Raw genomic sequence first — 12,832 nt, forward strand, 5'->3', positions numbered from 1 at the left:
ACGCTGGAGCAGACGGAGCAGAGAGTTGTAGCCGGCTTTCTTGGCGGCCAAGTACTCGTCAAGCCACGGACGGTGGTGGCGCTTGAGAAAGTTGACCAGGTGTGTACACGTGACAGCGCGCTCGGCAGCACGAAGCTTGTGCATATAGGCCACGAGTGCAGCCGTATCGGGGAGCTCATGAGGGCGGCCAGCACCACTGAGGTTGTAGCGCTTGAGCAGGCCATCGTGTAGGAGGAGTTGATGCGCCTGCTGCATCCAGCGAGCAACGTTGCTCTTGGGAATGCCGGTCGCCGCCTCAATGTCTCGAATGGAGGCTGTGTGCATTTGGAACAGCACAGCGAGCTTCACGGCGTGCGTATAACGCCGACGTGGCTTCTTCTTCGGGTTGATTTGGTTGCGGTCCTTTGGTGCCATTTTTGAAGTGACTGGTGTCGATGTCACGACTGTGTAGGGCCCGCGAATTTTAAATGTTTTCGCGCCAAAGTTAATGTTTTCGCGCCAAAGTTAATTTTGGCCAATCATGTTGGATTAATCCTCTTTACTATATGGGTTGGTTACAAAGTTCCCATGTGTTATCAAACTTCGGGTGTCCTCTAAAATCTGTCGTTGACTGTATCTTCCCCCTACAATAGTAGGGCCTGTTCCAAGTAGATATTTTAACAAATAAAAAAAAATGGTTCCAAATACAGTTTCTGAGTACGTACCCCAGGGTACTACTCAAGTAGTACTTTTTTACCTCTTTTTGTGCGATATTTTTACGCAACTCACTATACCAAAAAGTAGAAAAAGTTGACATCTTTTTCTAAATCGTGAAAAGAAAAGAGGTAAATCGATTTTGATTAGCTCATGCTATTTCTGAAAACTACTTGGAACTTCCCCTTAAGTTGCTCTGACTCGGTTGAACCTTTGGCTGGCGTTGTCGTGGCTAACGCAGTTCGTATTATTCTGGGCCAAGCACAACCTTGATCGAGCGCACGTAGCGACATAATTAATGCAACATTGTGGCGTTGAATGATCGACCTTGGTTCTCTCGAACGAAATAGTTGACGTTGATGGGTTTAGGGCATCTTAAAACGTGTTGACAATTGACAGGTATAGTCAACCGAATTCGTTCATAAATGTCATTCCATCATCATACCTATGTCGTACGTAGTACTGTAAGCTAGCTAACGTTAGTATTGGTTAATGCAACAGGATGTTTTGGAGTAATTTCACATTTCAATCCACTCAAACGCCCTCGCCCCACAAATCTCGACGACAGTAACGACTACGCTCAAGTGGTGAGCGGCATTCCCATTGCCTTATAGAAAACGCTAACTATCACGTTGACGTACTAATATGTATTGGCATGTCCACGTTTTATAGTCCGTGTACACAACGCTCTAGATTGACCCCGCCCACCGGATGATATTTCCTATAACTACATGAACATAACTTACATATTACAACGGTAGATGTGTCGGGTGGTCGATGGGGGCTGGGGGGGGGTATTGTTGCAATCCCTCCAACTCGACTGTCTCATGTAGTGACATGGTGTGTGTCGTAGACTACCGGAATTGCTGAATGTGCTGGTGCCGAGGTTGGACGACACAGCATGCTTACATGTACTATACGTGACATTTCAAGTTATTGTGTCAACACATTAAGGTTCTCAACGATTTAAAGTCGGGGGATTCGAAACTTGGCGCTTGGGACCTCTCGTCAGTTTGAAAGGTTCCGTCGTTTGAGATATTGACTGTGAGTACCTGGACAGCGTTTCGATGGTGGGGGAACTTCTACCGTTGATGAAGGCACAACAACTTGAGGTTATTCCAAGTTGAAAAGTGCAGGGGGTCCTACTGTAGTGTAGAATCGCTTATATAACTGTAAGTTACTAGTATTAGTCAGACTTTAATACTACAGTACCCTTCGTCGCCGCGCTCTGATGTATTGTTCCACTTCCACCTCCTCGTTCGCATTCAACCTGAACGCGGTACCTTCCTTGTTTCGCGTACGGCCAGGTCACACATGTCACCGCGTCGTAATGTCCTTGTGTCGCCCTTCCGCGAATCGATCCTGGTGGACTCGTGTTTCCTTCCAATCGTCAACGTCGAGTAGGTTGAGGCTGGTGCAACTCTTTGGATGCGATGATTTGCTTTTTGCGATCTGGATGGTGTGTGGCACCATGGCTAAGTTACTGCGCTTACGACATCTCCACGTTCTGTAGCGTTAACGACCCAGATCACTACCCCGATATCCCTACGTCGCTACTCGAACTCATTTTCCCCATTTGCGCCATTCTGCTTGGAGCTCAAGTACTACGCTCAGTGGACGCCGAAGATGTGCCGGTTCTACAACATCTACTATGTCGCTTACCAAGATTTGGTACTCACAACCTGCCTCCCCCAGCGCTGGCCGACCTGCGCTGGTTCGACACGATCCTCGCAGTCGGCCACCTATCCCATGTACCCACCTCCCTGTTCACCGACACTTCAACGCCGAAATTCACCCTCAAAATGGACGCCAGCGATGAGGGCCTTGCGATCATGTTCCCCGTACGACGGCTTTTCATTCAGCTCCGCTGGGACTCGACCGAGCTTGCCCTCATTCAAGAGTGCAAGTTATTTTCCAACAAAATTAGTCCAATCAATCAGAGTTACCACTTCAACCATTCACCAATCCCAGGTCACGTGATTTCGGTACGTCACGAATACACGCATGCTTTTCAAGAAGCGTGCGCGAACACTTTTGTGTTGCCCTGGCCATTGCTATCTGGGGTCTTCTCTTCGTTGATCCCGCATGCCGTCGCACAATATACGCCCAGGTTCTTACCTGCAACATCAGCGCGCTCGCATGGTCCACTACACTCGCCAGCAAGAACGGCTACATCCAACAAATCAATCGTTGCCTCGGATTACTCCAAGCGATTCACCATCTCCACCCACAACACATCGCGGGAGCTCACACCAACGGTTTCGTGATCGTGATCCAGACGCAGGATCACGAGTGAACCGCGAGTCTTTACTTACGCTGTGGAAAACGGCGACACAAGGGTGGTCGCAATCTACACCTTACGCCACGCTTATCTACTGTGTTAGCCCTTCACCGGTCAGCACTGGCCCCCTCCTCCGTTGCAAGCTACACTCACGTCTGGCAGGAATGGTGCAGTTACCAATGCTCAGTTAGACTACTCGTATGGTTATCTCACGATATCTAATCTAATTGAACCAAACTCTTCGCTTTCGCAACGCATCTCTGGTCTAGCGACTCTGGATGGCCCAAATCATCCGGTCCAAACTAACCATCCTCTCGTGGCACCACCAATGCACTCGCAACCACCACTCCGTGCGACTTTCCTCCGAACACTCATCAGCTCACAGGCGTGCAACGCATCCGTTCGACATCCCTCACCAAAGACCCCGTCTCCGTTCATATCCTGCTTGACCATCGGAATCGACTTTGCCTCCACGATCACCAAGTCCGAGTCATTTAGGGCTCTACAGTCTTGGCTTTCTTCTTTCTTCTACGACGATCCGCTACTGCGCCGTTGGAGGGAAGCCCACCAGCCACATCATCCGAATTCGAGATGTAACATTCCTCGACTCCCTTGACTGCTAAGCGCGAAGTTACGACAACACCAGCAAGGTTCAACTCCGAAGCACAAAGTCCGACTAATCCGGTCGCGGATCCACGCTACAACTTGCAAAATCGGGTGTATTCTGGCTCTGCCCTGTGGCAGCAGCATGGTATATTGATCCACCAAATGTGGCCATCGGTGCGATGCTGTTATGTTTCCCACACCAGTGCCAACACAAATAACCAAATGGCGGAGTGCCGACTCCCTGCAAACCGCACAATTGATTGACTTGATGTTACCACGGCGCTGCAGAACCAAAAGTGAGATTCCGGCAGTTGGTAGGACATGCGTTCTGTTTTCTACGTCCTAGTACAACTAGTCAACTAGTAATACTACGCCTTCCCGTGTCGGGTCGTCAAGGGTCGTCACCCGGTGGCCTCGGTTGAGGACCACCTGTGTCATGGCGGGACTTGGATGAAGTATCCCACCACAACATACCCCCAAGCCATGTCCCGCATGACTGACTAATTCTTCGCGCTCGCTCGCTTCATCGCCTTGCGTAACGCATCGCCCTCGCTCGCTTTCTTCACGCCTTCAACATAGTACTTCACCACAGACGAGCATTCAAGCATGAGCTTCTGCAGCGGTTCCCATGAGTACTCGATATCCTCAAAACCTCCCAAAGCACTTCCAGCATGAAGTCTTTCACATCCGGGACAAACTTGTGTCCCGCGATGGACTTGACCTTCAGCATGATCCCTTGCTCGGAAACATGTTCGAGGATCTCTTCGGCCACTTTGAGCTATAATCGGCGTAGAGCTTGACTCTTGAGGTGTGGGCTTCCCGCAGCTCATGAGTCACCAGGTGATCCAGCACAACGGAGAATTCGCCCACTTACTTGAATCGGTAGGGGCCCGTCCAGTTACGAGCAGCTTGGGATCGTAACGTTAGTCGACGCGGGACCAGAGCACATAATCGCCTTCGCTGACATTGCACTGCTCGTACATTTCAGTCGCCTTCGCCGCACGCGTCGCATTCTTGTCCAGTGCTTCTTTGTATATGACTTGCAGGCTAGCACGCAGCTTGTCCAGGTTCTTGGGGATGTCCTTGACCGTCTAGTCGCTCTCTCGGAGTTCCTTGTTCATGCCCACCACGACGACATCCAGGGGAGTCACCGGGTTTAAAGCCGTAAACAGTTACATATATGACGTGCTCGCCAGTGATGCTGCCGGTGTTTGGTTGAGGTTGGCTTGGACCGCCGGCAATAGGTAGTCCCATTCTTGTTCAGCTAGCTGGTACTCTCGCAGCATGACCCTCATCACTTGAAAGATGTCGCGGTTCATCCGCTCCACCGTTCCATTGTGCCAGGGGCAGTAGGCCAAGGTTAGGTCGTGATGGACCTTGAACTTGTGGACCAACGCCTTTATGGCCACGTTTTTGAAGTGGGTTCCTTGGTCGCTGACCCAGACTCGTGGCATTCCAAACCGCTTCGTCCAGTCCACCAGGGCATCCATGATACTTGGCTCGTGGGGCCGTCGCAGTCAATGAGTTCGCAGTACAGGGAACGACGCTGAGTAACGGTGCGGGGGTAAATGTTCATAGCAGCCAATAATAATCATCGATATCGTTACCTCGACTATGATTGGCGGAATTTTTCCCGGCACAATTTAAACAACTTTCCACCCCACTACTTGATAACCTTGAATGTCAGTGCTACCTGCAGCCACAGTGCTGTCAACGAAGCCTCGACACAGACCGACGCTCACCCAATAGCTCGATGTCGTACGCTTACAGTTAGCTGAAGGCACGACTGTATTGCGCGGCTCCCTATCCGTCTGTTCAAGGGAGATAATGGGGGGGAGTTGTGTATTCTATGGCTTGTAGTTCCATTGACCCATACCGTGTACTTTTTTTCTTTACTTGAATTGAGTATCAAAATTATACTACGTAGTAGTATTTTTATACGCGGTCATGTCACATTTTCTTGGTTCCCATGGGGGTGCAAATCCACAGTCCATTGTATCACAGTGATGTAATGCAATATGTGTAATAGGCATTATTATGACCTTGATCCCTTGTGATAATTAGTTTCCTGCAAGAATGAGGACTTGAAAACCATGGCATCGATGTCTTCCTAGCACTAATTACTCTTTGTATTCATATCCTTTGTAATCTTATATTCAAAGCTCATTTTTTTTCATTCGATGCTTTTTATATATTTTGGTTTTGTGATCCTCAATTGGCCAATTCGAACCGCCTCTCTGTCCAATCACAAGTCCTCATCACGCCGTTACTCAGCGTCGTTCCCTGTAGAGGGCCAGGTCGTCTTTGAGTACTAGCACGTACTTAGCGCCACTGAGCGCTTCGCCCATGTAGAGGTAGTCGAAGTGGATTCCTTCGTTGCCCTCTTTCGCGTGCCATCTCGGAGCATACGGTCCACCCTTCCCCCTTTTACATGAGGGCACAATAAGCAGCCACAGAGGAATTCACTGACCCCGTCGGCCAGGTGGTCAACATAGAACAGACGGCGGATTGTTGCCACCAACTCTGCATGTCCTCGATGTCCGGTGCTGTTGTAGTGGGCAACGACCATGATCAGATGGATCAGGTCATTCGCCGCACTCGGAATCCATAACCGCTCGTCCACTTGCCACAGTCCTCGCGGCTCGCTTTGGTTTGTCTATGTCATGCTGGTCTTGGGCATGACGGATGTCCGCCACACATGGCCACACAAAGTCCTTGTCCAGCAGCCGCAGTTTCTGTTTTGCCGGTGGGCGAACTTTGCGTGTTTTGATCTTCTTTGACCAGCCATGGCCCCGACGTATTTTGACCCGCTGGGTCGCCAGACTTGGTGTCGGCTGACCCCAACGACTCTTCATATCCGCCCAAAGGTTGTGGATGCCGTCGATGTGTATGATTTCATAACGATAGCCACCAATAATGGCAGCCCATTGCATGAGTTTGCCGCGTGTGTGCGCCTTCTTCTCGCACGCGCAATAGGGTAGGCCTCTCGATGACTGGCCACGCCTTCTGGGCGCCCGCAAACATCCCTGACTGACATAAGAGCAGTTCGTGACTTTGTTCTTAGACTGGGCTGTCATCATCGAATGCCACCACTTGAGTTACCACAATCGACCATCCATAATCGCTCGCATCCGTAAACAGACACATCGTGGCGTCGTCACGCGGGTGAGACAGTTCCACCGATGATCGTAGCTTGGATTTTACGGCATCAAACGCTTGCTTCTCGCCGTCGGTCAGTTCCAATTGAACACCAGACGCGACCCGCTTCTTCTTGCCCTTGCCATCGAGGGCCTTCGTCAGACACTGCTGCAGTGGGTCGACGGTTTGAGCGTACTCTGTCATCGAGTCCCGCAGCCAGTTCACGGCGCACACTAACTGCTGCAATTCACCCGCATTCGTAGGGTAGGGGATCGCACACAGATGTTCAATGCGTTCAGGGTCTTTCTTGACGCCATCACCGCTGATGATGCGTCCGCACCACTTGACTTGGTCCGTGAACAGCTTGGTCTTGTCCGGACTCAGCTTGAACCCGTACTGGGCCACTCGATCGAAGAACGACTTGAGAACTGGGTTCACCGGGCTACACCACGCACTCTGTTGGTTGCTCTTGATCACGCCTGCATCGAGTAGTTCTTGTGCAAACAACTTGAGGAACCTCTCATCCAGGAGGTTGTGCTTTCCTTCCTTTGTATCGGTAAGGAACACACCCATCCTTCGGGGTCACCTTCAGCGGCTTCACCTTCGTTGGTGGGTGACCCGTCGAACTCGAGTCGCCAGATGTCATGCTTGCTGAGCACATCCCACAAGTACTTAACATGTTCCATTGGAAATCCGTTATCGACTGCGCCGTCGATGATGCCTTGCAGGGTTTCCTCAACTTCATTCTTGGCTACAGGTAGCACCGCCTTCATGGACGCGGCTCGGACGGCCGATCGCTGGGGCTACTCCATGCAATCGCCACCAACTTCTTCCAGGTCGTCGCCGTCTTCGTCCACTTGTAGGCACGTCACCGGTTCCAACAGGCGGTCGATGTCGATACCAATGGTCTTGAGGGTGTCATCCGAGACGAGAAACTCATCTCCGTCGTTGACACATAAAAAAGGTTTAACAGCGGCGCTTGCTTGGCACCTTGACTGGTCCAGCAGCTGTCTGCATTGTCAGCGTAAGGTCTACGTATGAGCGCGCATCGAACGGCATCTGATTGCATTATGTTCCCACAAATGGCGCCGCCAACTTGACAACTTGAAGTTGCGGCTGTAACACTTGAAGTTCATTCACCATGGGTTGTGGCACAATGTTCTGGTCTGTGCCGGTGTCCGAGCAGTAGGGAATTTCCAGCACACTGTTCAGTCGCACCCAGCGTCCATCATAGTCCATGGTGGGCGATGGGGGCTTCTTCATTCGCGTCGCTTGCATATTTGCTTTGCGTTTCCGCGCCTTGAACCTCTTCACGGCGTTCTTGCCCTTCTTCCAGCTGGTTTCGCCGCTATCCCCATCTTTTTTGTTGGGACACTCCCGGGCCATGTGTGCTGGCTGCTGGCAGACAAAGCACAGCATGCCGCCGCCATCTCGGCCAGGTGCAAATCGAGGGTGCACTTCACACGCACAGCTTGGACAGGGCGGTCATCGTGTCTTGGCGCGATTTTGCTCGCGGTCCGTACTTCGTGGCTGGTGGGTCCCCCGATCGCTTTTGAGTCGACGGGGACCACACCGTCGCACTTCGTTCCGGCTTGATGTATCCACCGGTGGACATGGGTAATTTTCTCGGAATTCCCGCTGGTCTCGAACAGCATGGTTGGCTTTCTTCGCATGTTTAATAAGCGGCGCCCTTGGTCGTCTTCTTCGCGACCACGCTTTGAACCATAGCTGTTCCTTTGCTGATTGACCATGTCTGCATCATGCGTTCGATCGAGCTATTCGCGAAGGATGTCCGCAAAGGCCACCAGGTCATTCGCCGGCACGGTCTTCAATTTTTTCTTCCACTCTGTCGCGCAAGTAGCTGGGTGTGACACGCGCTGCTACCACCTTCACGAACGTTCTCAGCATGGTCGAGTCCTTGAGTAGTTGACGTAAACCGTTCTCATCGATCACATCATCCACCCGCTCCATAAATGACACCAGGCGCTGGTCATGTCTCCATGGGGGTCAACGCTCAACGCCCGACAATATGTTTGCATGTCTGACTTGGTGGGTGACCCCTTGGTCGCTGGTTGCCCGACGATTTCCATGATGTGGTCGCGATAGTCGTCCTCACTGAGTTGTTCCACAGGCACTCGCCACACATAAGTGCATGTTGCCTTCAGGAGGCTGCGGTCAGTGGAAGGGATCCATCGCACAGCACTCCGTCGCCACTCGCCACCCATGCGTTGCGCATTCGCCTGTAACTTGTCCTCATATATTTCTCGCTCCTTTACCCACCTCACCAGGAAAGTTCTGTCCATACAGGTGATCCGAGGGTGTTGGACATCTGTCACCACCAATGAAAGTCCACTGGGATTGATGCCTGTCCCCCAGCCTCCGCTGCTTGGTGTCGGTGGTCCGCTCGAATAAGGTCCCCATCCCGAGCTGCTTGGAATGGTTGTATCCAGCATCCGGCGGTCATAGGCCACGCGCGCCACTTTGGCGTGGTCGACACGCTTTTCCTTTGGGGGACGGTTGGCCTTGTTGTTCCGCCGCCGCTCAGCTTGCTTACGCTGTTCTTCCTGGTATTCCTTTTCTTCTTCCTCGCTGTCAGGAGTTCTGTATCCGGTCGATTCCGTCGTTCCGCACGTAGCTTGGCTCGGGCTTCCGCCTTTTCATCCTCTCGCTCCTCGGCTTCGGACTTTTCGGGCGTAGGGTAGCCTTCGTTGACATAAGCGCCTTCGATCGGGGGTCGTGGTAATTGTTCCCAGTTCGATCCCATGGTTTGGCCGCCATATCGCCGACGCGATTCATCCCAGGTCATGGACGCCGCTCGCGCGCTACCCGTGGCCTTGTTCGCCTAGGCCAGCTCTTCCATCGTCTTCCGGACTTCTTCGTTTTTGGACTCTTCCACAGCCGGCCGCACATCCGTGGTCCTTCCAACAACCGGGGACCAACGGCGGCTCCAGCACTGGTACTTCTTCCTCATTCTCGCTGCCCGCAGCTGCTAGCGCCGTTGCAGTGGCCTTAGGCTTCTGGGCGCGATCTTTTGAGTTCTTCGCCATTGCTCTCAGTTCCGTAGGTCACTGGAACTCAAGTATACTTTGTGTTGTTTCCCACGCCAGTGCCAACACAAACAACCAAATGGGGGAGTGCCGACTCCCTCCAAACCGCACACTTGATTGACTTAATGTTACCACGGCGCTGCAGAACCAAGAGTGAGATTCAGGCAGTTAGCTGGGACAGGTGCTCTGTTTTCTACACCCTAGTACAACTAGTAATACTACGCCTTCCCGTGTCGGTTCGCCAGGGGCTGGCACCCAACCGAGCCCACCGGGTGGTGGGCTCGGTTAAGGACCACCTGTGTCATGGCGAGACTTGGATGAAGTAGCCTACCACAACACATGCCCAACGAACCGCTCTATTGCGTCCAACATGGCATCCAATCTCAAGCAAAGTTATCAACAGCCACATCAAAACGGTGGCACACGACACTGGCCACGAAGCTGCAAAGTACTCGACACACTCTCTGCGAATTGTTTGAGCTACCGTACAGTTTAGGGGTGGTGTCACGGACCTGGTCATGCAACTACTATTAAGACGATGGTTGTTGGACGCCTTTAAACGTTTTACCCGAATCAACGGCCAAGTGGTGGCCAACGTGGCAGCCAAAATGTTCATAACTGCAATGCCATATTGGGCTACCGCCGCGCCTCTCCTAAGGCTGGCGGCACACAAGTCACTTGTTCTCCCGTACTGCACTACTTGGATGTGATCATTAAATTACCCTTAATCCAACTAACGTGTAAGCAAATAAACTTCCGTATTGAACAACACAGCAGGTTCACATGCAAGCAGTCAGTAGGCATCCCGAGACCGCTACTTGATGGATTTCGTCAAACGTTTGACGTTTAGCGAAGGGTCTTATATTGTTAAGCTTAATGTCATTTACTTGAACAGTCGAACGTCCGCTGTGCGCCCATACTAGGACACGGAACAACCGCTTGGATCGCCCCGCGGATTTATATAGGAAGTCTTGAAAAACTTAATAATGATTGGCACCCAATTATATAATTTTACAGAGGAGTCCAAATCTATAAGGCTGTGTAAATGTTTACTTACACTTACTCAAGTAGTACAAATCAATTTGCAACAGTTACGAATTCGAATTGGAGGCCACTATGACCACGACTGCGTGGGGGTGCTTCTGATTTTCGTGAGGGGGCATTGCCAGCTATAGCAAACCACTGGCGATGCGCCAAACCCCGGAATAAGAAGACTACACTTCGACCTATCTAATCATAGTATGGAATATATCCCGTATATCGATAGGTATTTCCAAAATACTGGTTATTAATATGATCAGTAAACACGCCGCTGCGCTAGTGTGCTGGCAGGAATTAGGAAAGGCGCTTCGCGCATGTAATATCACTTGAGTACCTCGAAACAAACGAAATGTGTACGTACGTTGGTCGTTCTAAAGTACTACCAAACATGAAACAAGCATGCCTTCGATTTCGGCATGAATACATTGGAGAAGATGGTCATACGGGTGATCGACACTGTCCAGCCTGTTCTGTATGACCACTTCGCGATGATGTCGACAATGACGGAACTGTGTGGCTTGGACGTCGTGTTCCGTAACTACCCCTACGCCAAGTATGCGACCGATGTCAAGTTCTAGCCTGCAAAACGTCCAACGGGTCGCTTAGGAGAGCTAAATCACTATTTCAGTGGTAAGCACCAATTACACGGGCTTAGGATGGAGGCGTAGGTCTCACCCGAAAAGCTCCTTGTGGACATGAGTGCGCACGAACCCGGCTCTGTATCTGACATCACCATGTTTCGCGACCGCCAGGACATCCACCTTTCGACCCTACGCAAGTGGAGAATGAGACAACACCCAACGACAATGGCGAGATCTTTCAAGACTTCCCTGACTCGTGGGCGATACTCGTCGACAAGGGATACGTTAGGTTGTTGGGGTCGACGCGAGCCATGCACCCCAAGAAGCGACCAGTGCATTGCGTTCTTCACCGGGCCGACCTCGAGCGCAACAGCAACGTATCGTCGGACCCTATCGTCGTCGAGAACTTCTTCGGTCGTGTGTGTATTCTATGGAAAGTATCGTATACAACCTTTGTGTGGGGGACCAAGTGCTACGATGCAATCCAACGACTCACCTTTGCGTTGACGAACTTCTACTTGGCCTGATGCCAGTCTGCCAAGACAGACATGGTGTAACCGTGCCCATCATCCGGTTACTAACCGGATGACTAGTCGACACCTCTTCAGTCCAAGGTGTCTCGTCGCACACCAACAAGTCCTCTTGCGCAACCAAGGTGTTCCTCCGACGATACATCAATGGTTGGTTGCGCGTAGCTTAGTGATAGCGTAGTAGTCTTAACGCTATCAATTCATTCTTGATTCTACCATCTCCTGCGTCTTCCTCTGCGCACGCCCACACTTGGTAGCACTCCACGTTCGTCCAGTCGACCAACATTATGTCCTCCACCAACACCACAGCCCACCAGGCGGTCCTCGCCCTTTTGCGTCGCGGTTTTGGCGACAACGATACCGCGCTACTCCTTGGCGGGATGACTCCCGATAACCAAACTCGCCTTGTGGAAGGCATCGGTAGCACGATTGATCTCTCGGTTGCCGAAGCTACGGCCGCCCAGAAGGCATTGGAAGAACAAGTCGCCCAAATGTCTTCGCACGGGCGAAACCTTGAAGATTCTCTTCGCATCGCTCGCGAGAAAATCGCGACTCTCGAAGACCAAGCCTCTACCATGTCGTCCCATGGTTGCACCCTCCAAGATTCTCTGCGAATCGCCCACGACGAGATCGCGCGCCTCACGCGCGCTTCAGAGTCGGAAACACCATCGACTTCTCGCCTGACGTCGATCAAGCTGGATGTGGCCAAATTCAGCGGAGCGGAGTCGGACAAACTCCTCCGCTGGCTTTTACAAGTCAGCACTGCTGCTGACGCTCAGCGTATCTCCGACGACGCCACCCGCGTAGCTTTCGCGATGTCGCATTTGAAGGGTCGTGCGGAAGATTGGGCGTTCTCCAAACGCTTGACGGACCGCCACTGCTTCCCATCTTTCGCGGTCTTCGAGACCGAACTCA

At 51.8% G+C, this 12,832-nt stretch overlaps 5 protein-coding genes across 5 annotated transcripts; 2 read left to right on the plus strand and 3 right to left on the minus strand.

The window, feature by feature from the left end:
* Positions 1-2,007: 2,007 nt before the first annotated feature.
* H257_02846 (hypothetical protein) lies at positions 2,008-2,960 on the plus strand (the record flags this gene model as incomplete). Its single annotated transcript, XM_009826666.1, has 2 exons — positions 2,008-2,093; positions 2,207-2,960. 2 exons carry the CDS (start codon positions 2,008-2,010, stop codon positions 2,958-2,960), a joined length of 840 nt encoding a protein of 279 aa, XP_009824968.1.
* A 2,890-nt stretch (positions 2,961-5,850) lies between these two features.
* H257_02847 (hypothetical protein) lies at positions 5,851-6,149 on the minus strand (the record flags this gene model as incomplete). Its single annotated transcript, XM_009826667.1, has 2 exons — positions 5,851-5,997; positions 6,051-6,149. The coding sequence occupies 2 exons, from the start codon at positions 6,147-6,149 to the stop codon at positions 5,851-5,853; spliced, it is 246 nt and encodes an 81-aa protein (XP_009824969.1).
* Positions 6,150-7,521: 1,372 nt separating this feature from the next.
* Positions 7,522-8,333, minus strand: H257_02848 (hypothetical protein; the record flags this gene model as incomplete). Its single annotated transcript, XM_009826668.1, has 3 exons — positions 7,522-7,725; positions 7,799-8,189; positions 8,242-8,333. 3 exons carry the CDS (start codon positions 8,331-8,333, stop codon positions 7,522-7,524), a joined length of 687 nt encoding a protein of 228 aa, XP_009824970.1.
* Positions 8,334-8,527: 194 nt separating this feature from the next.
* On the minus strand, positions 8,528-9,765 carry H257_02849 (hypothetical protein; the record flags this gene model as incomplete). Its single annotated transcript, XM_009826669.1, has 5 exons — positions 8,528-8,714; positions 8,765-8,958; positions 9,004-9,299; positions 9,350-9,560; positions 9,607-9,765. 5 exons carry the CDS (start codon positions 9,763-9,765, stop codon positions 8,528-8,530), a joined length of 1,047 nt encoding a protein of 348 aa, XP_009824971.1.
* Positions 9,766-11,222: 1,457 nt separating this feature from the next.
* Positions 11,223-11,914, plus strand: H257_02850 (hypothetical protein; the record flags this gene model as incomplete). The annotated part of the gene is made up of 3 exons (XM_009826670.1): positions 11,223-11,372; positions 11,475-11,584; positions 11,677-11,914. The coding sequence occupies 3 exons, from the start codon at positions 11,223-11,225 to the stop codon at positions 11,912-11,914; spliced, it is 498 nt and encodes a 165-aa protein (XP_009824972.1).
* Between the last annotated feature and the right edge of the window lie 918 nt (positions 11,915-12,832).

This window comes from Aphanomyces astaci, assembly GCF_000520075.1.
Source record: "Aphanomyces astaci strain APO3 unplaced genomic scaffold supercont1.5, whole genome shotgun sequence".
Lineage (NCBI taxonomy): Eukaryota > Oomycota > Saprolegniomycetes > Saprolegniales > Verrucalvaceae > Aphanomyces > Aphanomyces astaci.